The sequence below is a fragment of the Abramis brama genome (genome assembly GCF_963993115.1).
Source record: "Abramis brama genome assembly, chromosome: 3".
In the NCBI taxonomy this organism is placed as follows: Eukaryota; Metazoa; Chordata; class Actinopteri; order Cypriniformes; family Leuciscidae; genus Abramis; species Abramis brama.
Window position 1 is genome coordinate 53,243,460 of NC_139965.1, and position 25,518 is coordinate 53,268,977.

Genomic DNA, 25,518 nt, shown 5'->3' on the forward strand with positions numbered 1-25,518 from the left:
GCATAAGGATGTGTAACGACGCCCAGTTCCAGGAATGCACTAATATTTTGTTGGTAGTACCAGTTTGCAACAATTACTAGTTAACACTAAGTTATCAACACTTTGGAAAAAATAATAAAAATGCATCGCTTTCTGCCAGGACTTTTACAGGCTTTTACCAAATCACTGAAGTGACCTCGACATCCGGGTTAGCGGTAGCATAAGCCATCAGGCAAGTGTTATTTAAAATTTAACTTTAATTTTTTTTCCCTTTAGGAATTTGTTTAATGCAGCATCCAAATGTATATATGTGTGTTTGGGTTGTTTTAAATAAATAAAAAAATTATAATTAATAGGACCCTAGGTTGAAATTACTCCGAAGTCCGAGCCATCCCTTTAAGCCTCTAGATTTAGCATTCAAGATTTACGACAGCCACAACCATCCAATCAATTCCTCATGAACAAAATCAAACCCCGCCCCATTTTTTCTTGTTCGAGAAGCCAGTTCACTCGAGGATACATCACAACAGGGAAGAATAGACTATCTCAACTTCCGTTTTATGCAGACTTTAAAAATTATAATATAACCTTTTTTTTCTAATATCTGTGTTCCATATAAATAAATGGTGCATGATTGTTGCAATGCGGTGACTGTTAATTTGCAATAATGAGCTTTGATGCGGTTCTAAGAAACCTCATATTTTCAGTTTCATGTTATTATTCCATATTTACATTGGACATCAAGTGCCCATTACGGTAATTGAACACTTTTCAAATACATCACATCACGTAAGTAAAATGGTTTGTAATTACTATTTCATATTCACTAGTGCAAAATGCCCATGCAAAATCAGTTTTTGTGTGCGTTTTTAGTAATTGTTGGTTTGGTGCCCGTGAAAGAGACTGTGAACGCATTGAATTCAGGGAGCAGGCTAGGTTACTACAAATTATGGCTGTGAATAAACTTTAATATTCAGAAGTGAACAGTGTAGCTGACTGAGTGTTTATGTATACCACAACCTTCTAAGTGCTAGTGCAAAATGCCCGTGCAAAATCAGTTTTTGAGTGTGTTTTTAGTAATTGTTGGTTTGGTGTGTTTGAGTGCTCATTGTTACAATTACACAGCAAAAGTTCAGTGACATTTTTATTTGTGCATGGTAGAAAGCACACAGTGAACTCCGAGAAAACGCTATGTTTGAGGAAACAGTTTGTGAATAGGCTACTACAAATGATGCCCGTGAAAGAGACTGTGAACGAATTGAATAGGATATGTTTAGTTGGTGAATAGCATAGGCTACTATTACACAGTAGCGATAACTCTAAGCGCACCAGAATGAAATATAATATTCAGAATTAAACAGCATAGCTGACTTACAGATTCAGTTAACATCCACAAATCAATAAGCGCGTCGATTCAGGGAGCAGTGCAAAGTGCCCGTGCAAAATCAGTTTTTGTTTGGATTTGAATTTTTTATGATATTATAACCTAAAGATGCTATGTGAAAGTTTGAAACAGAAAATAGTGGTTTTCATCTTGCCACTTTCTTGGTAAAGAAAACACATTTTTACTCAAATTAATCAAAATGGATTTATCACGTTCTGGAACCAAACTATAATATTCAGAAGTAAACAGTGTAGCTGACAGAGTGTTTATGTCAGAATGTTTATTTTTAAACCACAACCTTCTTGGGGCTTCTTTGACCGATACAACCCTCTAATGTCAGAGTGTTTATTTTTAAACCACAACCTTTTAAAAATTATATATTTAACGATATCTTTAGCATTTCTCATCCAAACAACGTCAAACTTGACACTGCACTTACTCGTGCCTGTGGCAAGACACCTGTCGAATTTGAAATCCATCAGACTAACGGTTCGAGAGATATGTGGTTAACACACACACACCCACACACAGACAGACAGACAGACACACAGACACACAGACAGACAGACATTCCTGTAATTTATAGAGAAATGTCAAAGACACTGACATGACACAAGGAGAGGAAGAGAATCAAAAAGAAGATCCTGAGATGTGACCATAAATTAAAACAAAACCTCAGTGAGAAAAAGTAAATCATGGTGAAAAATATAAAGGAAAGAAAGAAGTTAAGGGGCTGACAATTAGAGGGGGTGAAAGTGTAGCAGAAGAAAGAGTACTTCTCTTTGGATAAGGTCTCGGTCATTAGGGCTTCTTTCTTTCCTGCAAATGTTATACCATTGACATTTCCAGCAAGATTAGTCTTTTATTCCTCTGTAATGACCTCCTAAAGGTTAATTATCCTGTTTAATCTCAAACCCTCGCCCTTTACTGTCCTGAGTCAGCTATCTTTTATAACAAAGCTTTGTTGACAGCTCTCTGCAAACCTTTAAATAAATGTAAGTCTAAAAGCAAGTTACTGTCTGATAAATTAAAAATCAATTGAGAAGCATATTGCTCCTCAGATCACCACGTAAACACTGATACTGAAAAGTACTAAACTTCTCAAAGAGGTATTTCTCTCTTTGTCTATGAACACTGATATATGATTTGTTTGCTTTTCATTGGGAGTCGTTTTATTACATCACTGCAAGGATTTTATTGAAGTGGACTTTCTGTGGCCATAAAAATATTGTCTCTACCATAACAGGATATTACATTTAGATATATTCAAAAATGGTTTTGTAGTTGTGTGTACACTAGATTTAATGTAACTTTGCTGAGTAAATATATATAGCCAATCACAGATGTTATAAAGTGCTTATTGAAACTTAATATTGCAGTATTGTAATATTGTGTTGTAAATGTAAATACCAAACGAAGCTCTTTCAGTCCTTAACCCACAATTAATGTTTTATTGTTGAATGTTGTTAATCGTAATAGCCTTTGGTAAAGTAATCTTTTAAAATCTTGCGTCATTCACAACTTTCCAATAATAGAATTAGAAATCTCTACGCATGAAGGTTAATGCATACACCCACACACGGTATTTTTACACACACACGGTATGGCCCAACTGATGTGGCGCAGAACTATGTCATTTGATTAAAATGCTCTATTACTTTCAATATGATGGGATTCACTATAGAACTACAGGGCACGTTAAAAGCACCTAACTGTTTTTAATATCTGAAATACGGCACAGTTTTTATTTAAGAGATGTAAGAGAAATAGAAACAAAGACAGAAAGAGATACAGATGTAGCTAATTTTGATGAAATATGTATGCAGGGCTTAAATTCTGCCAATGGCCGGTGCCAAAATGTACCGGACAGAAATATTTTATACCAGCCATGATACAAAAACAGGCAGTTTTGACATCAAAATATTTGATACCAGTGAAAATTGACATTCCTCTATTCCAATTTGACACCTAAAACTACTAGCTTAACTAATATAAATTTAATAGCCTACATTTTTTAAAGACAAGTAAACAGTCAACAATACAATACATACAAATGAAGTGCTCTTCAGCCAGTTCTAATAGTTTTCAGGTACCGGAATTTAATAAAGTAGGCTAATCAAATAAATAACACTGCATAGGCTTCATATCCTTTTTAAAGTTCAAGAGCAGTGAGTGAACTTATTTATTTATTGTCCTTTGTTGTCTGGTTAACATTTAAAACGCATACAGTGGCAGGATTATTAGGATGCTGTCACTATTCACCCTCCGTAATATCATTGAGCAGTCCATCAAGTTCAAGCGGTCCCTTTCCATTCATTTTATCGACTTCAAGAAGGCCTTTGATAGTGTCCATTGGGATTTGCTGTGGAGTATTCTTCACCTGTGTGGCATCCCGCCACGATTCATCGCCATTTTCAAGAACCTTTATTTGAACTCCAGTTGCGCAATCAAGACCGAAACTGGGAAACTGGGTCAAGACCGAAACTCCAGTTGCGCGATCAAGAGTATTCAAAATACAAAGTTTCAGACATTGCTATAGCATAAGCCAGACAAGGGAGGAAATCAAGGAAAATTTTGAATGAGGTTAAGTGCTCGCGGAAGAGATGAGTTTTCAGCTGTGTTTTGAAAGTTGACAGGGATTCTGCATTCCAGATGAGGGTGGGGAGAGCATTCCACCAGTAACCGTGAATGAGAATGTTCTGGAGAGTGATTTTGTGGCTCTCTGTGATGGAACCACGAGCCGGCGCTCATTGACCGACCGTAGGCTTCTGGTAGGGATGTAGACTCGTAAGATCGAGTGGAAGTAGGAGGGAGCTGAGCCTGTGATAGATCTGTAAGCAAGTGTCAATGCCTTGAACTTGATGCGAGCAGCGAGTGGTAGCCAGTGCAGAGAGATGAACGGAGGAGTGACGTGGGCCCTTTTGGGCTCGTTGAAGACAAGACGTGCTGCAGCGTTCTGGATCATTTGTAGAGGTTTAATTGCACATGATGGAAGGCCAGCCAGAAGAGCATTGCAGTAATCAAGCCTAGAAATTACCAGGGCCTGGACGAGAAGTTGTGTTGCATGCTCAGTTAGGAAAGGCCTGATCTTCTTGATGTTGTGTAGTGCAACCTGGATGATCGAGTTGTCTTTGCAATGGTAAAAGTGTATTGAGGTTGTAACATATTATTATTGTGCAAGCTGTGAAAAGAAGAGTATGGCGAGCTGGATGAGGCTGAGTGCCGTGAGAACGTAGCGAGGCCGGTGGCGTGATCGATGAGCGTGATGCTCGACGCATCGCCGTGATCAAGCCGTGATCGATGATCGACGGCTGCGTGCCGCGCCGGTCTCGTATCTCATCTGCCCCTGTAACCAAATGTGTGTGTTTATTGCCACTAGTGTTCATTTCAGATGGAAATAACTATAGCTAATTGGTCCTGCTGGACAAGTGAGATCACACTGGCACTGAAGAGCCACAGCTCTAAAGTACAAGAGGTATTAAATGAGACCGGCTCTCTGCATGATGAGTGCAGAGAGGATGCCCTCATATGAATATTTCATAAGGATGTGCCAACTCTTGTATATAAAAATGGAAGAGTTTGACAGTGACACCTTATGCATGTACCCCATTGATCAATATTACAGCATAGAGCCCAACACAAATCCACCCACTTAGCTGCATTTGCACAGCCCACAAACACACACACTGGCTGTGGAAATTAATAATTAAAATGCTCATTAAGCTGGTGATTAAAACGAGTAGATAATGGAATACGAGAGCGGGAAAAGAAGAAGTGGAGGATAAGAAAGAGAACAAAGGCAATTTATCATGCGCAAATAAATATTTCTGTTCCGGTAGGCTGGTTTATTTACCTGAACAGACAATGTTTGAAGAGGGGGAGAAGGAAGGTAGAACGAGGAGAAAGGAAGTAGAAAGAGCTTGTTTTCCCTTAAGGCACTTTAATTCAATCACATGCACTTTCATTTTCAGAAAGAGCCTCATTTTTGTGGCACCATCTTTATTTATTATTTAAGATTTGGAAATGGTGCCACTATTTATTTGCTGTTGTTGTTGTAGCCACTGTAGTACTCTGCTTCATTTTATAAGCAACCACTTTTCAGGGAAGTAACATAATTCTAGAACAGTCTATGTGGCTACATTTTTGCAAAACTCAAAAAACACCTATACAGTTTTCTGACATGGACACTAGCAGTAAAATACCAAATTTTTATCTAAAAAAACAAACAACCAGCATAATAAAATGTTAATGGGTGCTTCTCAAATGGAAGGCTGCATCCTATTGAGACTGTGTCCTTACTAGTCCAGTCTTAGGCGTGTTGTCCTCCTCAGATAAAATGCTAGAATGAGACAGTCTAGTAGTTTTTCTTGATTTACCCAGAAATAATGTGAATGTGAAGTGAAATGTGACAACATGCCCCATAGGTTGGGTACATTGTAACATGCGAGGGACATATTGTAACATGACCATATGACAGCTTAAAATGTTATCTGATCTAATCAATATATATATATATACAAGACACACTAAAATATTTTATCAAAAAATACAATTATTAACTTTTTTATATAAAATAATGGCATTTTTTTTAATAATTAAACCTAATTTTTTGGAGTTTGACAACGAACACATCGGAAAACACAGCTATACAGCATAGTTCAAAATTGAATAATAATTAATAAATTCTTACCATGGACTCTCAGTCTTTATTCACCTTTTTCTCATAGTTTCTCATTAGAATTCATAAAAGTATAGAACAGAATTGCATAGTTCTAATAGGGGCACATTGTAACGCAGTATTACAACATTCCCCACCTGCACAACAGGGATTTAAACCCTGCTAGTGTCTTCTGCTGGTTAGCGAAGCATTAACCCTTTGATGCACAAGCGATGCAAACCCCTTCTAATGCACAACATAGGTCTAAAAAGACCCTGCAGTGGTGGAAAGTAACTAATTACAAATACTTTCGTTACAGTACTTGAGTAGATTTTTAGATTTTTTCTACTTTCTTGAGTATAATTAAATTGTGGTACTTTTACTTTTACTTGAGTAGAATTCAAATAAAGTATTCAACTTCGCTACATTTATTTTTCACCAAAAGTACAGAGTACTTTGACAAAGGTGCCGACGGAGCAACAGAGCGAGCTTACATTTCACAAACACTTTTCAAACGACTGCGTGCGGTGGAGGCTGAGCCCTCAGCCCTGCGCTTCAGCCAATAACAGACAGTTCTAAAAGCGCTTCAGCCAATAACAGACAGTTCTGAAGCGCTTCAGCCAATAACAGACAGGTCTGACTCGGGTGCAAAACCAATCAAAACGTCCAGTTCAGCTGGGGGGCGGGGCGTTCAAATCGCGCATTGGCATTCAATCACTGGCGCTTGTGTTTAGAATCCGTATTGCTAACGTTTCAATATTTTATTGAATATAAGTGAGCTATGCTCATATTCTGATTTTAAAATGTAATTGTGGCAACTCCTGAAATGGGTCATCCCATTGATATTACCAGAGCATTGAGTAGTTGAAGTAAATAAAAAACTCGGCTCATAACATGGACACCGTTATTGCATGGACGGAGCAAGAACAATGTAAGTGTCTTGAAAACATTAACACAGTTCAACTGAAAGGTAAAGCTCGCCCTCTTTAACAATACAGTTAAACTAAATGTACGAAACAAACTTTGTACAAAGCTGAAAAACCCTCAACAACAGTGAAATAAGATCGCATGATTTGTCTGTCAATCAGATGCATGTAAAAGCAATAGTAGGCTCCCAGCACATTTTCGGTAGAACGAAAAAAAAGAGCATTTAATTTAACGTTAACCATACCCCACTTAATTTTTTTTTTTTTTTTTTTTTTTTTTTTACTGGCACTTTTTTATTCATACTACATCTCTCTTTTTTATCGGACTTTTCACTTAACCTTCTTTGCTTTCAAATATGAAATTATTCAAACCTGGACTTACTTTTAAAGATTAGTAATAAAACATTTTCTCTTGACAACAGGGAAAGCTAGTATGTTTGCTTAGCATACCGTCAAAAACTACAATTTATGAGTTTAATATCATGTTTTGCTTCAAAATCAAAATTACTTGAAATTACTTCTGTGGTTTCATGTGTGAGAATATATTATTTTATTAAATTCTATAATACAGGCTATGTTGATTAGCATTGCATTAATGGGTTAGTTCACCCAAAAATGAAAATTAGCCCATGATTTACTCACACATAATTACAAATCCAGTGAAAAATGAACCTAGGGGTAATTAACACATGGTTACCGAGTCGATCGTTCCCTGCGATGCGTTTTCATGAAAATCGAATGTATAGAGTTTTATCTTTAAAAACAGATTAGCTCATAACACTAGTATATGGGGCACAGAGTAAGTAAAAGTAAATCGCTAGTTAATACCACTAACAAGGCTCAAAATAGCCTCACACTAACAAGGTAGCATAATGAGGGTCCCTACATGCAAACCGAAGCATTGAGAACTTTGTAAGTGTACAGACAGTTTAATAAGAAGATACTTTATAAAGACAGTACATTATGCGTTTACAGACAGGCGTCATCTTGGAAAACACCAAGTTAGTGTGTTAGTGTGAGGCTATTTTGAGCCTTGTTAGTGGTATTAACTAGCGATTTACTTTTACTTACTCTGTGCCCCATATACTAGTGTTATGAGCTAATCTGTTTTTAAAGATAAAACTCTATACATTCGATTTTCATGAAAACGCATCGCAGGGAACGATCGACTCGGTAACCATGTGTTAATTACTCCTAGGTTAATTTTTCACTGGATTTGTCCTTTAATAAAGGCCTTCGGAAGCGAAGCCATGGGTTTTTGAAAAATACCCATATTTATAACTTTATAATCTAAAATAACTAGCTTCCGCCAGATGATCGTACGCATACTAAGCAAATTGACTTGCACCATAAGAGTAACCTGTGACACATGTATGATGTAGAATGTAGGAGTGTCGTAAGGTTAGACGCCTCTCGTGGTTTAAACAAATAGGGCTGTGCAACAAACTGAAGCTCCTCTTCTATAATATACACTGCTCAAAAAAATAAAGGGAACACTTTTTAATCAGAGAATAGCATCAAGTCAGTTAAACTCCTGGGATATTGATCTGGTCAGTTAAGTAACAGAGGGGGTTGGTAATCAGTTTCAGCTGCTTTAGTGTTAATGAAATTAACAGCAGGTGCACTAGATGGGCAACAGTGAGACAACCCCCAAAACAGGAATGGTTTTACAGGTGGAGGCCACTGACATTTTTTCCCTACTCATCTTTTCAGACTGTTTTTCACCAGTTTTGCATTTGGCTAGGGTCAGTGTCACTACTGGTAGCATGAGGCGATACCTGGACCCTACAGAGTCCAGCTCCTTCAGGATGGCTCATCAATACGTGCCATTGCCAGAAGGTTTACTGTGTCTCCCAGCACAGTCTCAAGAGCATGGAGGAGATTCCAGGAAGACAGACAGCTACTCTAGGAGAGCTGGACAGGGCGGTAGAAGGTCCTTAACCCATCAGCAGGACCGGTATCTGCTCCTTTGTGCGAGGAGCATGATGAGCACTGCCAGAACCCTACAAAATGACCTCCAGCAGGCCACTGGTGTGAATGTCTCTGACCAAACAATCAGAAACAGACTTCAGGAGGGTGGCCTGAGGGCCCGACGTCTTCTAGTGGGCCCTGTGCTCACTGCCCAGCACCAGGGAGCTCGATTGGCATTTCCCATTGAACACCAGAATTGGCAGGTGGAATCACTGGTGCCCTGTGGTTTTCACAAATGAGAGCAGGTTCACCCTGAGCACGTGACAGACAGGAAAGGGTCTTGAGAGAAGCCGTGGAGAATGTTATGCTGCCTGTAACATCGTTCAGCATGACCGGTTTGGTGGTGGGTCAGTAAGGGTCTGGGGAGGCATATCCATGGAGGGACGCACAGACCTCTGCAGGCTAGACAATGGCACCCTGACTGCCATTAGGTATTGGGATGAAATCCTTGGATCCATTGTCAGACCCTATGCTGGTGCAGTGGGTCCTGGGTTCCTCCTGGTGCACAACAATGCCCGGCCTCATGTGGCGAGAGCATGCAGGCAGTTCCTGGAGGATGAAGGAATGATACCATTGAAGGGCCACCACGCTCACCTGAACTACATCCAATAGAACACCTCTGGGACATTGTGTTTCGGTCCATCTCTGACATCACCTGGTTGCACCTCAGACTGTCCAGGAGCTCAGTGATGCACTGGTCCAGATCTGGGAGGAAATACCCCAGGACACCATCCGTCGTCTCATTAGGAGCATGCCCCGACGTTGTCAGGCATGCATACAAGCACGTGGGGGCCATACAAACTACTGAGTACCATTTTGAGTTGCTGCAATGAAATTTCAGCAAAATTGACAAGCCTGCTGCATCATTTTTTCACTTAGATTTCCGGGGTGTCTTTGAATTCAATCCTCTGTAGGTTGATCATTTTCATTTCCATCAAACGATGTGGCATCCTTTCGTTCATAACACATTACCCAGTCCATATTAGTATAGATATCCAGCATGATATTTTTCCCCATTGAGATCTGATGTGTTTTCAAAGTGTTCCTTTAATTTTTTTGAGCAGTGTATATACGTTGTGCGTCGAGTCAGGGGTTCCACCGTAAATCGATGCGTATGGTCGGTCGTCTGGCTGAAGCTAGTTATTTTAGATTATAAAGTTATAAATATGGGTATTTTCCTTACACAAACACATGGCTTCACTTCAGAAGGCCTTTATTAACCCCCTGGAGTAAAAGTGGAGCACTTTTATCATTATAAAGGAAGAGCCAGGACATTTTTTAATATAACTCTGATTGTATTCATCTGAAAGAAGAATGTCATATACACCTAGGATGGCTTGAGGGTGAATAAATCAGGGGCTAATTTTCCTTTTTTGGTGAACTATCCCTTTAAAGACATACATCATTCTTATGAAAATACCTTGGATATCGCTATCATGTGTTTGTCTTCATGTTTCTTCAGTCAAATGTCTCTATTTGCATGTTATTATATCCATATTGGCATTTCCTGAAACGTCATAAGTGAATCACTTCTATGAATCTCACTTGTGGACTTTCTGCGCGAGGTATGAATCAGTGTGTACTGGGCTTCCAGTATGAATGAAACAGAATTGACATGAGAGTGTTTAGCGCTCCATATCGCTATCATCTCCCCATTTTGGGTAAAAATAGAAAAATAATACTAAAGTACTTTGTAACGTAGTTACTTGAGTAGTTTTTAAGCAAACTACTTATTTACTCTTACTTGAGTCATATTATTTTTCAGTACTTATACTTGTACTCAAGTAAATTATTACTTAAGTAGCAATACTTTTACTTAAGTACAATTATTTAGTACTCTTTCCACCACTGCCTGTAACGCAGTTAGATGTTGTAGGAAGAAGGAGGCGGGAACCGGCAAACATTCAAAGACTTTAATAAATAAACAAATACAAAATGAAAGTAAAAGTAAAAGACAGCAGCCCCTCACGGACGACTGTTGTCACATAAAACACAGCATAAGTCCAAGCCTGGTCCCCTCTCAATCTTCACTGTCGTCGCTCCTCCATGAGAGATACGAGACAGGTGCTTCGAACGTATCTTGTTTTCAGTGATCACAAATTATTATTTGAATATTTTCTAGGTTTTGTGTTACTACATCAAGTTAACACACATGGGTCAAAAATGACCCATCTATGCAAGCGTGATAAAATAGAAGAATAAAGACAACATTTTGTTAAAATAACCATTTTAGCAGTTACTTAGATCAACACATTTACTGTAACACTTGAAATATGTTTTATTTGCCACTTTGTCACATATAACATACACATATAACCAATAATACTGAAATTGAACTGTAGTGTTGTGCAACTGTTGTGAATTGTGGTGAATGTGACCGAATGAAAAAACAACTGACAAAATAAAATCACACAGGTATTTTCTCTACACACACACACAATATTTTCTCTATATAGTGTTGATATAGCAACTAGTAAATACACTAAGTTTCATCATGTGTGGATGTATTTAACACAAGTGTGTTACAACCCGCGTTAGTTTGTGTCCCGCTCACCCCTATGTTTTTGACCAACGTTTTCCACTTTTGATGTCATTTCTAGCAAGAAATTACCATTGTAGTAATTAAAGACCCCGTGGTGAAAATCAAGTTTTTAATATTGTTTATATGTCTACGTGGTGTTTTTAAGACAAACCATGTGCAAATTCATAAGTCAACACCATTGCTGAGTATTTTGTCTTTAAAACTGCAGTGAAAAAAGACTGCGGTTTTAAGGAGAATGCGGTTTAAAATCGCCAGTGTTTCTGACGTCACAAACTACCTAGGAACCAATCACGTCAATGTGCAGGACGGGCTTTAGCATATAATTAACGGCAAACTAGCAGGGGAGTCTCAAGAGAAAAACTTTTCTTGTTGATATGAAAAATCAGGAACATTTAGCAATATAGCGAGGAAATTATGTATATGATGCTACAATGTTATGATGAACTATATACCTTTCTCCACTGACGTTCTGAGTTGTTCAAAGCTTTCTGTGGAAGCTGATTTTTAGAAGGCAGCTGTCTGACTCTGAGATGGAGAACGGGAACATGGCTTATGTAACAAACAACACATTATTAACTGTCTGATAACGTAGTCAAACCAAAGGCTAATCATATTAATAACCGTTATGCGTCCAATGTTGTAAAGAGCGATAGCTACATAAAATGCATTAACGTTACCATTCTGATACATCGACTTGTAGACGAGCCTGTATGAGTGAGTGGAGGCGGGGCTTATTTGCATCTTCATGGATCCACGTATACGAAATAAAGAAGGGTGTAGTTACATTCAAGCTATTTTGAGGCATGAATAAAAAAATTAGAGGAAAAAACTTTTAAATATGTAATTTTGGTGATCAAAGAGGAGTTTCAAGGGATAAAATTATTAACTACAACATGGGGACTTTAAATATTTGCTAAGTTATCACCAAAGCTCCCTCTATTTTGCTGTAGATCATTAAACCGTTATGCTGCCTCAGAAGTCTGTCAGAAATCAATTTCATGAGGTACCTTCGTGCGCAAACGGTGCCTGCAGTGTCATTCAGTCCTTCAGACTGACGGCAGAGGGTCTGGACTCCATCGCAGCTTTCATTTTTTAAGGACCGACATGTAAAGCAACAAATCACAGTTTGTTTTGTTCCACGTCATGTTTAGGGGCATGAAAATGTTGAAGTCCATACGATATCAGACAGGCATGCATCTAATAAATTATTAATTCAACTGAGTTCTTCTTCTAATTTTCTACAAAATCCTGTAGAATTCAACCAATCTAATGACAACTTCGAAACTCCTGAAGTGTTTCCCTAATGTTTTCCTAATGCATCAGGCATTCAGCCAACAGTCCATGGGTGTGACATCTGAGGCTGAGACTATACTTGATGCATCCTTCAAAATGAGCTGAATGAAGGACGCGAAACGAAGGGGACCTTCCAATATTGGCCGCAAAGGGGGCGCTTAGGAGCACCCTTCTGAAACCTAAAATGACAAATGGGACACCCGCAAGTTATATTGATATTAACAATGGAGGCTTGTAGGAGCACCACATTTAAAGTATTTGTGTATGCAATAACGATTACAGAGAGAGAGAGAGAGAGAGAGAGAGAAATGCATGACTCATTTGACAAGAACATTTGAGAATGAATTTTAATCAAGTCAGGTGTTGAGTGTTCATTAGTGCCACACCTTCTCTGGGAGTCGTTGGGCTCTTTGGAAAAAACGCTATTGATTTTGGCCCATTTGTCTTCATGGCAAACCTTTGGTTTTCTTCAAAAGCTGACACTATACTGAATAACTGTCTGTTCTACTCTTTTTTTATTTTATATATAAATTCTTCTTTACTTTATTTATTAGAAGAATTCAATCACATTGGCGAGCCACGAAACACCTGCTCAGCGATTATGAACCTTTAAATAAAATTAATACTAATCATCCTGTTTAACCCACATTACAAAATTCTGACAGTGTGTACAATGCATGTTTACATGCAATCAGTCAACTAGCTAAACGGACATGTAATAGAGATTGTAAAGGTCAGTGTTTTTGCCTGCTGTGCTACATCTTTGTAGGGGTCCAATGTGAGATTATTAGCTCTGATCTGTTCTGACGGGAACTAAAAGGTTCTCCTTATCCAGGTGTCTCTGTATAACACCAGTCACAGCCTGAGAATACACACAAATACATACACATTCGTAGACATGTACTTTCTCTTTCGCCTTTCTTTGTCAGCCATACTTTCGGCTCCCACTCTTAGAAATAAGGTTCAGTGGGTTTCTATATATATATATATATATGTATATATATATATGTCCCTCCATTGATAGTCTACACAACTACCACTCTCAAGCCCCAGAAAGGTACAGTAATAAAGACATCATAAAAGTAATCCATGAATCCAGTGGTTTAACCTCAATTTTATGAAGCGACACAAGTGCTTTGCGCAAAATAAGCACAATTTACCACTTTATTAACAAAATATTAAACTCCAACATAAAACAGGAGTCACATGGATTACTTTAATGATCTCTTGACTACCTTTCTGGGGGGCTTGAAAGTGGTAGTTGCATAGGCTGTCAATGGAGGGACAGAAAGCTCTCAGATTTCATTAAGAGGATCATTATTTGTGTTCCGAAGATGAACGAATGTCTTACAGGTTTGGAATGAAATGAGGGTGAGTAATTAATGACAGAATCTTCATTTTTGGGTGAACTATCACTTGATTAAAAGTAAATCCATAATGATAAATGAAAAAGAATCCTTTAAGGTTCTACAACCTTTTCTTCTAAACAATTAAATATGTCTTTGTATTATCTGGTCACATGAAGCATTCATTTTTGCTAATCTTATAATATTTTAAAATATTTTGCTTATTTTTTTATTATCTGATGCATCATATAGTTTCTGGAATTTTTGTTGATGGCATGTTACATTTTGATTGTGAAGATATGGGATCTTGCAAGTGTGTTATATTTACAGTACTGTACATGTATTTATGGTCCACTCCTATGGAGTTTCCTTTGTGTCTTTTTTATTCAATCAAACATACTGCATTTGAGAGTAAAACTAATTATTTTGTAATTAAAAAAATTAAAAGATTGCAAAAAAGTCTTCTTAAGGCTCAAAAATAAAGAAGTTGATAACAAAATTATTTGCAGTGCATGTAAATCTTTGAAAACCTTTATGTTTCTTTGTGCATTCCGAACACTTTTCATCACAAACGCACAAATTTGTCTCTCTTTTCTGCTGTATTTTTTGCGGGTCTAAATCTTTTGCTTGCAGGTTGAAAAGTTTTGCTTGCGAGATGAAGCTGTGTCTCAGTGGGCGGTCTCTACCAACCAGGATGAAAGGCCCTTTTCTATTGGTCACTCTGGATCGAAGTGACAGGTTGACCACGCCCACTACGTTTCCCCGCTGCTGCCGCTCGCGCAGTGTGTCTGAGAGAAGAGCGAACTTTGAACATGGCGAGCAACAGGTCCTTTACTGTAACACAATTATTGTATTATACAATAACACAATTATAGTTATTGTATTGTTACACAATAACACAAATACTTGTGTTAGTGAGTACGTCATTCCCCATAACTTAGGAAGAGTTTCAAAGATTAGACGAAATTGTATTGTTTACAAAAATTTATTCATACAAATCTTACAACACAGTTTTTTGTTTTAGTTTTTTTTGTTTCTTACATATATAATGGTGACCTTGTGTGGCTCCCATGTGTTATATTGTACTAATGATCAACACAAGACACAGAGATTTATCTTAACATTTAAGTAAGGCTTTGGGCACTATCAGTCTCTGCACACAAAATGCGTTTCAAGGCTGAGAATGTTTAATGAATGCTGTACAGATAACTACACACTATGCATAAAGAAGTTCAATCGAAAAAAATGGAAAGGCAGGGCCAGGTGGCATTTTAACAAATTATGTTATGTGAGAAATAGGAGGTGTGTGAGCAGATGATTGCAGCATTTGGAGGGCCACTAATATGCCATCTGAAATTGGTGGCCATTATAAAGATGAAGCAAAGGCACCCAAGCCGCTTAGCTGTCTCCTGTGTCACAAAGCCTGCAGGAGAATGCAGAATTAAACACAGATTGGTTTCACATGTTTGCACATACTAACATGCAAACAAACATGTACATATCACTGACAAGCTTAAGCATATATAACGTTGTCAAAAACTTGCAGAATCAGAGAAAATTATGCAAGTTGGTTTTACCTCAAACCGGTGCACCATTCATTTGACCTTTGGGAAATTCTTTGTCTTGCATGCATAGAGGGATCATTACAGAATACCTCTTTATGTCATACCCAACAAGCTCCTATACAGCTGTGCAATTACTGATATTTATAACCACATACAGTAGATGTGACAGAAAATGGTAACTCTGAACTTCAAAATGCAGAGACGCATATTATCTCCATTGATTAACAGCTTAATGGACGAATAACAGACATTTGACACTGATATGAGAAGAGTGCAATATGAGAAAGATAGAAAACTGAGAAACAGAACAAAGAAAAGAATGAAATTCTATGAAATTTTTAAATACCATATATACCTTTCAAAAGTTTGGGGTCAGTAGTTTTTTTTGTTTTGTTTTTTTACTTTTATACAGACATTAAATTTATAAAAAGTGATAGTAAAGACATGTATATTGTCAAAAGTGAATGCCATCTATCAAAGAATCCTGGAAAAAGGATTCCTCAAAAATATGAAGCAGCACAACATTGTTTCAACATTGATACTAATAAGAAATATTTCTTGTGCAGCAAATAATCATATCAGAATGATTTCTGAAGGATCATGTGACACTGAAGAATGGAGTAAGGATGTTGATTTCAGTTATATTAATTTGTAATAATATTTCACAATATTACTGTTTATTTTCAGTATTTTTAATCACATAAATGCAGCCTTTGTGAGCATAGAAGACTTCTTTTAAAAACATGAACAAATTGACCCCAGACTTTTTGAAGGTAGTGAAGGTCTGAACCACTGGAATCAATTCTAATGCACATGACACACACATTCATAGACAGGGACTTCAGTTCCTTTTGTGAGATTTCAAAAGGGAACAGACGCATGCTCAGTGAAAAGCAGGAAGGACTGGACAGTGTTTAAAAAAGAGTGTTTGAAGATGCAGATTTAATTTAAGTTTATAAGCACAGGAAAGAGCTCATTTTTTTCAGATACATCTATAGAAGTTAAGGTGTTCATAATATTTGAAAGGTGTGTGCAAGAAAGGAAACCGTGTTGAACGGCTTGAGAGATTTTTAGCCATAGATGACAGTGGGAAGAACTTGACGTGAGTAAAAGAGCGTGGAAGGGACGAGAGGCGTTCCTCACCGAGCCGTAGAAACTCACCGGGAATTCAGGAGGAAACTGTCTCAGCCAATCCAACAAAATTGCCTCTATCTCATCCCCATCCGGGAGCTCACCAAAGTATATGTCTTGTGGCAAATCTATATCGTCAGGGCTGTTGTAAATAAAAAAAACTTCTTTCTTAATTTCAGGAGTGAAAGAAAGAAGGTATCATTCAATGTAATGATTGTCTTTGAGACTATTTATTTACTCATATTCAGACTGATGTATTTAATAGACAAAGTATTGAAGCAAGCATGAATTAATAAACAAACAAACAAATTGTTATTTTGCTCAAACTAAAGGACTGGTCCACAAGGCATATCGTTGCATTATCAGGTGCTTCAGTACAAAAGAAAAACAATATTATTATCAAAATATTCGTTTTAATGTCTTTACTTCATACATAAATACATGTTTATAAAGGACACAGGTGCGATCAAATGATCATCATAGTAGTCTTAGTGATGACTAACTTGCTACAAGAGCTGTACATGTACATGATAGTTAGAGACGAATTTGAAAAAGGCTACAAATAGGCGAGCCGCCGTCCTTTGCTTCTATATCTCTGTCTATACCTTTTGCCCAGGACCGTGGCCAGATACTTCTTTACGGCCATTTGCTTCCGGTAGCGAGTGTAGCTGTCCGTGAAAACCCCGTCCGAGTGACGCTTTGAGAGCGGCTCGTTGTCGTCATCTATTGTGGTCCTTCCTCTGTATTAGAGAAAAAGAACAAAGCGTTCTAGAACCCAGGATATTACAGAAACACTTGACACTGACTTAGTGAAAAAAAGTCACATTTGTCTGGATTTAAAGGGATAGTTCACCCAAAAATGAAAACTCTGTCATCATTTACTCACCCTTATGTTGTTTCAAACCTGTATGGACTTTGTGCTGAACACAAAAGAAGATATTTTGAAGAGTGACGGTAAGTAAACAGTTTGACTTCCATAGTATTTTTTCCATACTAAATGGTGCCCCACAATAGTTTATTGCAAACATTCTGCAAAATATCTTCTTTTGTGTTCAGCAGAAGAACGAAATTCATACAGGTTTGGAACAACTTGATGGTGAGTAAATGATGACACAATGTTCATTTTTGGGTGAACTATCCCTTTAAGTGTGCAAATATTAATTTAAAAAAATAAATACAAAAAAAATTAAACTATTTGTGGCAAAAACTTTGTTTCATTTAGTAAATAAGTTGTATATGCTTTTGTATATAAAAACTTTTAGAATAGGCCTATATATAAAAAAGAATACGTTTTGTAAAAAAGAAAAAAAAAGAGTGACAATGGGCAGTTCACACAGGGTTCGTTATCCTAGCTAACACAAAATATGTTCTAAGAACTTATTTTTCTGTGGAATCATTTAAGGGAACATTCCATTTTATCATTCTACAAATATTTTGGTATCGTAAGCTACTTTTGAATGTTCTCTGAACATTCTGAAACAATTAGTAGGCTAACATTTAAAAAAAAAATGTTACACGAACATCCAACTAAAATGTTTCATGGGGGAAAAAAGTTGCATAAACAGTGTAGCCTATCATTTTATTTCTAATGTTTTGAGAACATTATTTAAGTCCAGAAAACTTTACTGAAACGTTACTGTTACCGAAGAACGAACGGACTGTGGGAACGCCCTCTTATTATTCCACAAATCTAATGAATGTTGATAACTGGATGATACATAGTAATAACTATAAATTAGGCATAGCAACTAACCCTAAACCAAATTAGCGATATTTATTTTTAGAGAGAGCAAGATGGGTGGAGAGAAAGGAACTGTTCTTACCCCACGCGTTTTTCCATCAGTGTATGCAGGTATTTCCGCGCTGATAAATGAGCAAGCGCTTTCCTGTAGGCTTTATTAAACATCCCGTCAGCATGCCTTTCCAATCTGCGTGACAAAATACCAGATTGTACAACGACGTTTCAGTGAGGGTTTAAAATTAGGTCAGCCTTATAGCTGCAATATTCCCAAATTATAGGCTAGCACTCGTAACATCCTCAGGCCGGTCGTTGAGAAACATTTTTTATTAGGCTATTCTATTTCGTAATTCAACTCGACACAACTCAAACAAGCAAAAGCGGCAGCCTCGAATGTCTTTGTAACTAGAACAATCACAGTAATAAACAAACATAACTAGGCAATAGAGTAGGCTATCCCGTTTTGGAGTCCGGGTTATGGAAAAGTATAATCACCTTATCGAGGGAGGACTATATAACGTGTATGCGTCTTCAGTGACTGAAGGAGAGCTTCGAATAGTGATCTGGTCACTGTCAAAGGTTAGATCCGTTAATCCCTTGCCCTCCTCGTCAAATCCCGCAGTCTCCATTCTGTAAGACATGAAGTCATTTCATTCTCAAGTAATTACTGTGAAGTATAAGGCCACTCTGCACTTTCAAGACTTATTCGCATATGCTCTAAATATTTAAGTAGCCTATAGCTATTTAAATGCATACTAGCCTATATTAGTCTATAACCTTTAATAACAAGATATAGGAGATATTTCTGTAAAACTGCTTAAGCTAATTAATAGGCTATCAGTGCTATATATTTTTTCTTGCTTATATTGTGAAATCCGCCATAAGTCAGAAAAGATCAAAAGATTATAGTCGTGTCTTTTAGAATTATTTACAATCATATACAAATCAATCCGATTCTACGTGAAAAAAGAATGCACATGCAAATGATGAAAGCCTACTTATTAAAAATGGTTCGTAATCATTTCTTATTAGGTAGCATACGCTCTTAAAAAAAAGGTTCCAAATCATGCCTTTGGGTTCCCCATGCAAAGAGCCTTTCATTTATCTTTTTATTTTTGTGAAGAACATTTTAATAATCTGAAGAACCTATAAAGGAACTTTTGTGCATTGAAAGGGTTCCATGGACGTTAAAGGTTCTTCATGGAACAATGCCAATAAAGAACGTTTGTTTTCAAGAGTGTATAGCCAACAAAACAAGATCTGTTGAAAATGTGTGACACTTGTCAATAAAACGTGTATCTACGTTTTTGTTTTTTTTTAACAGCCTTAGTAGCCAAAAGTCCTGTTTCGCCATCCAGCTGCACTATCCGAAATCCACAAGATCATCGAGATGAGACAGATGTGCAGTTTCCGTACCTGATGTTCGGATGGTTCAGAGGCGAACACACGTTGCATTGTACGAGGAGCCCGTAGATAAGGAGGGCAAGAGTCGTTTTGCTGCTCGTCATCATTCTGTAGAATAAAGATATAAATTAGTAGTAATAGGCTAGATCTTAATCGATTAGAACCATCGTCTCTAACCGCATACAGAGAGGTCTTTAAAACTTTCAGTCTTTGAAGGTCCAACTGCTCTCGCTCCATTCTCTCCCTGTTAGGCTACAGTATCAGGTGTCTCTGATAGCTCGCTGACTTTTTTTTTTTAAATTATGCTTCAAATTTTCCAACAGAAGCAAGCTCAAAACAACCCACTTTCATCTCAAACTGAATTATTTCACACAGAATAGCCTATAGAATCCCACAAAGTCACGTTCCTTTCAGAAGTGGTTCTTCACATAGCCTACCTACGGCTGCTGTCCAGTGGAAGCTGCAACCAAGAATGGGATGAAAATCTCAAGCTCGCTCTAAGACTCTCTCCTAGGCTGCTCTTTAAACTTTTATACGCGTCACTCTGTTATCCTTATGAGCACAGCGTAGATTCTATTTTTCCCCCTCAGATCTCCATATAATGTCAGTCGAACGGATCTGAAACGAGCTATCATTTGTCTTCATCGCTCATTATATTATCGCGAGTTTTATTCCCCCTGCCCTTTCTTCTGGACCCTTTTCACTCCCCACTTTAGAGATCTTGTCGACGTCATCCTCCCTTACTATGGAGAGATGGAAAGATCACTGTACTTTTCCTTTCTCCATATATGGAGGAAGGGAAAGTAGGCTACAGTGATCTCCACACAGGACCCATTTTATGAAATTATACAAATATTTACAATAGTATTTGCTGCTTCATTTGAGTTAGTAAATATTTTCGTAGTAGCCTAGTTTTATCTTTCTTAATTAGCATATTCAATACCACATACTGTATGTAGTGCATACAAATAATTTCTTCAAATAAAATAGCAATCATTTAATAATAATCAAACATTTAAAGGTTTATTTTAAATTCCATTTAGTTTAATTTTAAGAAATTCTTTCATTTCAGTGCACATTAAACATATGATTCAAAAGGTGTTAAAAATCATATAGGCTTCATGATTTAAGGTCACCATGAAGTCAAAATGGACAATTATTGTTTTTATTTATGGAAAACTGCTGTAATTTTTTATGATAAATGATTTATCCGTGTATATCATTATTATTGTTTTTTAATATATGTGTCCTCATAGTCTTTAATTAAAAAAAACTTCCTCTCCCTCTTGCATTGACATCTCTTCTCTCTACTGGTGCGAGGGCAGGGCAACCTGTCACTTACATGAGATTGACTAATAGCAAACCACAACCATCCATCTAATTCCTCATAGACAAAATCAAATCCCATCCTACATTTGCTGTTGCTTGTGCAGTCGTTTTTGATAAGTCACAATAGAGAAGAATGACAATAGGGAAAATTTCATGGTGACTTTAGATCGAAGAATCCTCTTACAGGCTGTTTTGCAAAAGCATCTTAACTTAAAGGGATAGTTCACCCAAAAATGAAAATTAGCCCATGATTTACTCACCCTGAAATAATCCTAGGTGTATATGACATTCTTCTTTCAGACGAATACAATCGGAGTTATATTAAAAAATGTCCTGGCTCCAAGCCTGATAATGGGAGTGAATGGCTGTTTGACTTTAGAAGTCCATTAAAGCGCATCTATTCATGATTAAAGTGCTCGAAACGGTTCTGCGGTGGTTAATAAAGGCCTTCTGAAGTGAAGCGTTCGTGTAAGAAAAATATCCATGTTTAAAACTTTATCGACTAAAATAATAGCTTCCGGCAGACGGCCGTACGCATCGATTTACGCCACAAGAGTAACCCTTGAACTTGACGCACAACGTAATGACGGCAATTGACGCCTCTCGCGGTTCAAACAAAGAGGACTGGGCAACCATGTTCATCATTACGTTGTGCGTCAACCCCCGCAGAGCTGTTTCAAGCACTTTTATCATAAATTACTGCGCATACTTCAAAAAACGAGAACCTGTGAGAACACTGATGGCGTGCACATGCGTATTACAAGTTCAGTCTATAGGTATGTGCGTTTGAATATATGTGCGCAGGCGTGTAGTCCTTCCCTACAAACCAACCCTCAACAAACTACTTGTCTGGCCTTAAAATTTATAATACAGAATTTTTATTGCTTCCGCGTAGCCACGCAAACCATAATTATCCCGACAACGTTTTATCTGTACAGAGGTAAAGGGAAGGGAAGGAGGCCTTCACAAGGGAGAGACTAGCTGACACTTCAGGACTGCGTTGTCGTCGCGTCCAGGCGCAGGTCCTTCATCAGATCTGGATACACCCTGGATCCGGCGGACTGCGGTAAACCTCGGGATAAACAGAGAGACTCATATTAGCGTAGACGCCATTCTTCTTTGATGTAACGAGTACATCAGGATTTATGGGAAGTGTTCCCATAACAGGGTCATACTTCCTGGTTCTGGTAAGAACTCAAGCTGCTGCGTTTTGAACTAGCTGTAGTTTATTTATTAAGCATGCAGGGCAACCACCCATAATAGCATTACAATAATCTAGCCTTGAGGTCATGAACGCGTGAACTATTTGTTCCGCATTTGTCAATGAGAGCATATGACGTAATTTATAAGATTTGCGAAGGAATCACTCTCAACTAATCTGTTTGTAAAAAGGTCTAAAATTGTTTACGATTCTGTTTCATTAGGACAGCTCACCCACGCGGTGAATTGTTTGAAGCAGTTTCTTTCACTGAAATAGTATGTGAATTACAGTAATTTATAATTGTGTACTGTACTTTTATATAGGGAGGTATAAAGGGGTTAGTTAGCCACTTTCATTCATCTTCGGAACACAAATGAAGATATTTTTTATGAAATTTGAGAGCTTTCTGTCCCTCCATTGACAGCTACGCAACTGAAACTTTGACACTTCAAAAAGTTCATAAAAAGATCGTAAAACTAATCCATATGAATTCAGCGCTTTAGTCCAAATCTTCTAAAGAGACTCGATCTCTTTATATGATGAACAGTGTTATGAAACGGCTCCGAGACTCGAAGGTGAAGATCCAAATGCAGTTTATTTACAGAGTAGTCGTACAGGCAGGGTCATCAACAGCGAACAGATCAAAGGAGGAAACACAGAGAATATCCAAATAACAGGCAGAGGTCAGGGCAGGCAGCAATAATCAGAGTCCAATAAACAATCCGAGTCAGGCCAGGCAGAGAAACGATCAGGAAACGGTGAAACAGTCCAAGGTCAGCAAAACAAGAATCAAACACAGGTAAATAACGCTCAGAAATGTAGTAACAGTAAAACAAGACTTCACAGTGAGGGTGAGAATGTGCGAGACATAAATAGTCCATAGAATGAGGATCAGGTGTGACTGTAATCAGGAACAGTGCAGGTGAATAATGCAGTGCAGGTGTATGAAGTAATCAGTCCAGGTAGATGCAGGATGGGAAATGTAGTTTATGAGGAAGTGATCCTAGTCTATTGTGGAGCGCCCTCTGGTGGCTCTCGAGGGCACTCCAGCTGGTTATCGTTACAAACAGATTGAATTTGAAACGATTTTGAGACAAAGAACATCTGACTGTACATGAATCATTACATATAAGAAATCAATGACCACAGTAATTCTAACAGGCATTACAATTAACACGGTAACTTACATGTTGTGGCATTACTGTCAGGTCCATATCTTATAGTAAAAGTCTGTTTGCAAGACTTTGTCGTGTCGAAATTGTGACTGATTTACCGAAGAATCCACAGTTAAATGTACCGGACACAAAAGATGCTCTACTGATACATTCATAGATGAAAATAGGCCAGGCCAAAGAAGCAATGATGTAGAAGTAGGCGGGGATCCGATTCTGCAAAGGTGGTCTTTCGTCACACTATCATGTCATAATGTGACAAAATCCAAAATGATCCAGTTTCAGAGCATGGTTTCAAGAAAAAGCTGGTTTTGGACTAACAAGGAAGGTTTGAGTTGTAATACATTGACATTTCACATGTCAAAAGATAAAAGAAAAATATTTTTCGCAATTCATGACCCCTTTAAAAGTAATTTTAATTCAAACTTGGACATTTTAACGTAATTGGAAAAATTGTCAGATGGTCCACTTTTATGAATCATGCACTGTGATATCGTTTCAAAGCATTCTTGGCTATAAATATGCAGCTATAATAAGCGTTGTCGGTTGTGAGTGAATGTTTCACGTTGATATGCAATAGTTGCATATTGTTAAAACTAATTGTGGTTTTAATATTTGTAAGACTGTCGAGTCTATTGAAAAGGGTAAAGGGAAATCGAATGTCTGACGATGGTAGATTCTGGAAACTGCAGAGATATCCCATAAAAGAATTATGCTTATGCAAACACACTAATATATATTTAATTAGAGTTGATTGGTATACTGCGTCAAGTAGTGTCAGTCATAACCTATCCAGTTTTGTCCTGTGCAATAACCTGTTTGCTTTTATGGCTCATTTGAACATATGTCTCTGTTTGCCTTAATTAGTAACGTATGCTTGTGTCTGTTCTTTATGAGGTAAATATGACATTTATTATATCCACAAGGAAGTGTGCATAACATACTCAACCTGAGTGCAAGTTAAGCAAATAGTGGGGTAATATCATTGTTCAAATTAAAAGGATATTTGGATTCTTCATGCTCATTAGACCATTAATCTCTTTCTTATGTGTTATATACATATATACGTATATATATATATATACTGTATATTGTAACTGATTTACCAAAGAATCCACAGTGAAATGTACCGAACAAACATATAATTCTCTACTGGGACAATCACAGATGAAAATAAATAACCACTTTCCTAGCATTAGGATTCTCATCTCATCCTTCATTCTTGCTAAAGAATCACGAGACATAGTGCTGAGTAACAATACACCAGTCTTGGCAGCAGGTCGTAAATGGAGGCCAGCCAGTGCAGTGGAGGAGGCGATAGCAGCAATCAAACATGCGGCAATTGTGGGGCATGTTCAGCAAGGGAGAGGAGGCTTTGGATTAACAACGAGACGTCCAGAGTGGAACAAATCCATATCACCAGAGCTGAGGAAGATGGTGGTGGAGGAAACACATAGACAGGAGAAAGCAGCAAGGTGGGCTAAGGCAGTCTCCTGTGGTAAACAAGGACACTGGACACGGTGGGATAGGGTGGAGAAAACATCATTCCAACACCAACTAATCTCCATCAGTGGTTGGGTGAAGATGCAGGGTGTGCTCTTTGCTCCAGCCCAGCTTCGCTCAAGCACATACTGACAGGGTGTTAAGTCAGCCTCACCCAGGATCGTTACACGTGGCGTCATGACCAAGTCCTTAATAATAAACCAGATCTTAAACCAGATGGAACTGGATAACATGCTGATTGTTCCAATCCAATCTAACTTCTGACCTATAATGCTGCTTGAATCATAATCTTACAATGTTCGTTCATTGGAACAGTTGGACGATGACATCATGGTTCTCTTACGAGAGGTCTCTCGTACTGCGTAAGTATCTTACGC

General features: G+C 37.8%; 1 protein-coding gene across 2 annotated transcripts in view; it reads right to left on the reverse strand.

The window, feature by feature from the left end:
• Window positions 1–15,070: 15,070 nt before the first annotated feature.
• Window positions 15,071–25,518, reverse strand: part of adcyap1a (adenylate cyclase activating polypeptide 1a) — a 71,114-nt gene continuing 60,666 nt past the window's right edge. Inside the window, exons 1-7 of one of the 2 annotated variants that reach the window (XM_084110335.1) lie at window positions 20,374–20,759; window positions 19,949–20,044; window positions 19,028–19,162; window positions 18,618–18,722; window positions 17,400–17,534; window positions 16,825–16,936; window positions 15,071–15,521 (exon numbers count right to left, since the gene is read on the reverse strand). In XM_084110335.1, the coding sequence (XP_083966461.1) occupies window positions 15,513–15,521; window positions 16,825–16,936; window positions 17,400–17,534; window positions 18,618–18,722; window positions 19,028–19,162; window positions 19,949–20,043 (591 nt within the window). In that variant the 5' untranslated portion in view covers window position 20,044; window positions 20,374–20,759 and the 3' untranslated portion in view covers window positions 15,071–15,512. Of the gene's footprint in view, window positions 15,522–16,824; window positions 16,937–17,399; window positions 17,535–18,617; window positions 18,723–19,027; window positions 19,163–19,948; window positions 20,045–20,373; window positions 20,760–25,518 lie in introns of those variants that run through there. The other variant, XM_084110336.1, reaches the window with a different exon arrangement.